Source organism: Mesitornis unicolor, unplaced genomic scaffold, assembly GCF_000695765.1.
Source record: "Mesitornis unicolor isolate BGI_N332 unplaced genomic scaffold, ASM69576v1 scaffold44096, whole genome shotgun sequence".
In the NCBI taxonomy this organism is placed as follows: Eukaryota; Metazoa; Chordata; class Aves; order Mesitornithiformes; family Mesitornithidae; genus Mesitornis; species Mesitornis unicolor.
Window position 1 is genome coordinate 1 of NW_010191112.1, and position 2,161 is coordinate 2,161.

Consider the following 2,161-nt stretch of genomic DNA (forward strand, 5'->3'; position numbering starts at 1 on the left):
GGGTGGGGGCTGTGGCAGGGAGGGGGGTGACAGCTGGCCTCATGCTGGCTTCAAGCCCCACTGGGGTGGGTGGCCTCGCTGGGGAGGGCAGCACAGCTCCTTCTGCCTGACTGCCCGCCCAAGAGTGACGCAGTGGGAAGGTGCTTCCCAGCTCAGCTCTTCTGGCCGGGGCTGGCAGCATGGTGGGGCGCTTGGCAGGTGGCGTCCATGCTAGAGTTGAGACATGCAGCCCTGTTCCCCTCTTCTTGCTGCACCAGCCTTTGGCAAGCCTGTGATTTGAGCTGGGCTGGCCAGCTCACGGGTTGGGAAAGTCTCCTGTGGTCACAGGATTGGGGGGCACCTCAACAAAGTGCACTGCTGTGCCTCTAGCCCAGGGCTGCTGCTTGCAGCTGGCGCTGTGGGGGTGATATCTTGTGTGTGGTTGAAGCTGAGAGCAGTTCCTGCAGAGGAACCAAAGTCAGCACCATTGGTGGGGACAGGGAGGGTGCAGGCAGAGGCAGGGTGCAGTGCCCTGAGGCCAGATGTCCTCTCCCTCCTGCAGGACCCGATACATCAGCACGGAGCTGGGGATGCGGCAGCGGCTCTTTGTGGGTGTGCTGACCTCCAAGAGCACGCTGAACACACTGGGGGTGGCTGTCAACCGCACTCTGGCCCATCGCCTGGAGCGCCTGGTGTACTTCACGGGCACGCGGGGCCGCAAGGTGCCCCACGGCATGACGGTGGTGACGCACAGCGATGAGCGGCCCATCTGGAACATGTACCAGACCATCAGGTACCTCCTGGACCACTACGTGAACGACTTCGACTGGTTCTTCCTGGTGCAGGACGATACCTACACGGAGGCACACCGCATCAACCGCCTGGTCGCTCACCTAAGCATCGACACCCACCTCTACCTGGGCCGTCCCGAGGAGTTCATCGGCGGGGACACTGAGGGACGCTACTGCTATGGGGGGTTTGGCTACCTGCTGTCCCGCAGCCTCCTCCTGCTCCTGCAGCAGCACCTGGAAGGCTGCCGCAACGACATCCTCAGCGCCCGGCCCGACGAGTGGCTGGGGCGCCGCCAGCCGTCAACTGTGCTGAGGAGCACGAGGTAGGTCCTGCAGCAGAGGTGGTCTTCGGGAGCCTGATCCTGGCCCAGTGTGTTTCCCTGTCTCCTCAGGGGCTCGTAGTGCCTTGGGGACCAGCCCTTGTGCCCTGTCATCCTTGGAGCTTGCTGTGCTGGCAGCAGATGGGGTGGGAGCGTTGGTTGGGGCCAGCCATGACCTGTCTCTCCTGGCTGTGCAGGGCCTGCGTTACCAGTATTTTGAACTGGGGAAGAATGTGGACCCCGAGCGGGAGAGCGACCTCCGTTTCCAGAGTGCCTTCACTGTCCACCCCGTGCTGGATCCTCTTCAGATGTACCGATTGCACAAGTACTTTGCGCAAGTGGAGCTTGAGAGGACGTATCAGGAGATCCAGCAGCTCCAGGTGAGACCTGGTTTGGCTGGGAGGGTCTGGGCTGTCATCCCTGTGGGCTTTCTCGTCACTTCGTGTCACCTCTCTGCTCTAATATGAGGGTTTCTCACCTGAACTTGCTGTGGGACAGGCTCAGCTGAGACTGTGTGGCTGCAGGGGCAGCGGTGCTGGCTGGAAAGCAGCCTTGGACCTGGATAGGTCCTGGAGCTGTGATGGTGATTCAGGGCAAGGGATCCCCCAAGGTGCTGAGGTGTGCCAGTAAAGGCCAGCCTGGGTGGGAGGGTGTGTGGATCCTGCTGATGAAGGTGGTGCACCATATTTGGGGTGCTGGGTTGTTCTGGCACTGCTCTTTGGGCCAGGAGTGGCTGACCTCTGAGTACTGAGAGTGGTATTCTTGCAGCCAGAGCTGCAAGACCTACTTGCACCCATCTTTGCTCTCATTCCTGTCTCTCCTCTTGCAGCTGGAGATCCAGAACACCAGCAGCCTGTCTGCTGATGGGGACCACGGTGCCACGTGGCCCATTGGCATCCCACCCCCCTTCCAGCCCAAAACCCGCTTTGAGGTGCTGCGCTGGGACTACTTCACGGAGGAGCAGGTCTATGCCTGTGTGGATGGCTCCCCAAAGTGCGAGCTCCGTGGTGCAGATCTGGCGGACGTGGCCGATGTGGTGGCAACAGCCATGGAGGAGCTGAAACGCAAGGC

The 2,161-nt window shown here is 61.5% G+C and overlaps 1 protein-coding gene across 1 annotated transcript in view; it reads left to right on the forward strand.

Moving 5' to 3' along the window:
* The first annotated feature begins 545 nt into the window (after window positions 1–545).
* The window catches only part of CHPF (chondroitin polymerizing factor), a 2,647-nt gene continuing 1,031 nt past the window's right edge, over window positions 546–2,161 (forward strand). Inside the window, 4 exon segments of the mRNA XM_010186638.1 lie at window positions 546–1,059; window positions 1,062–1,093; window positions 1,288–1,470; window positions 1,920–2,159. Of these exon segments, the coding sequence (XP_010184940.1) occupies window positions 570–1,059; window positions 1,062–1,093; window positions 1,288–1,470; window positions 1,920–2,159 (945 nt within the window). The 5' untranslated portion in view covers window positions 546–569.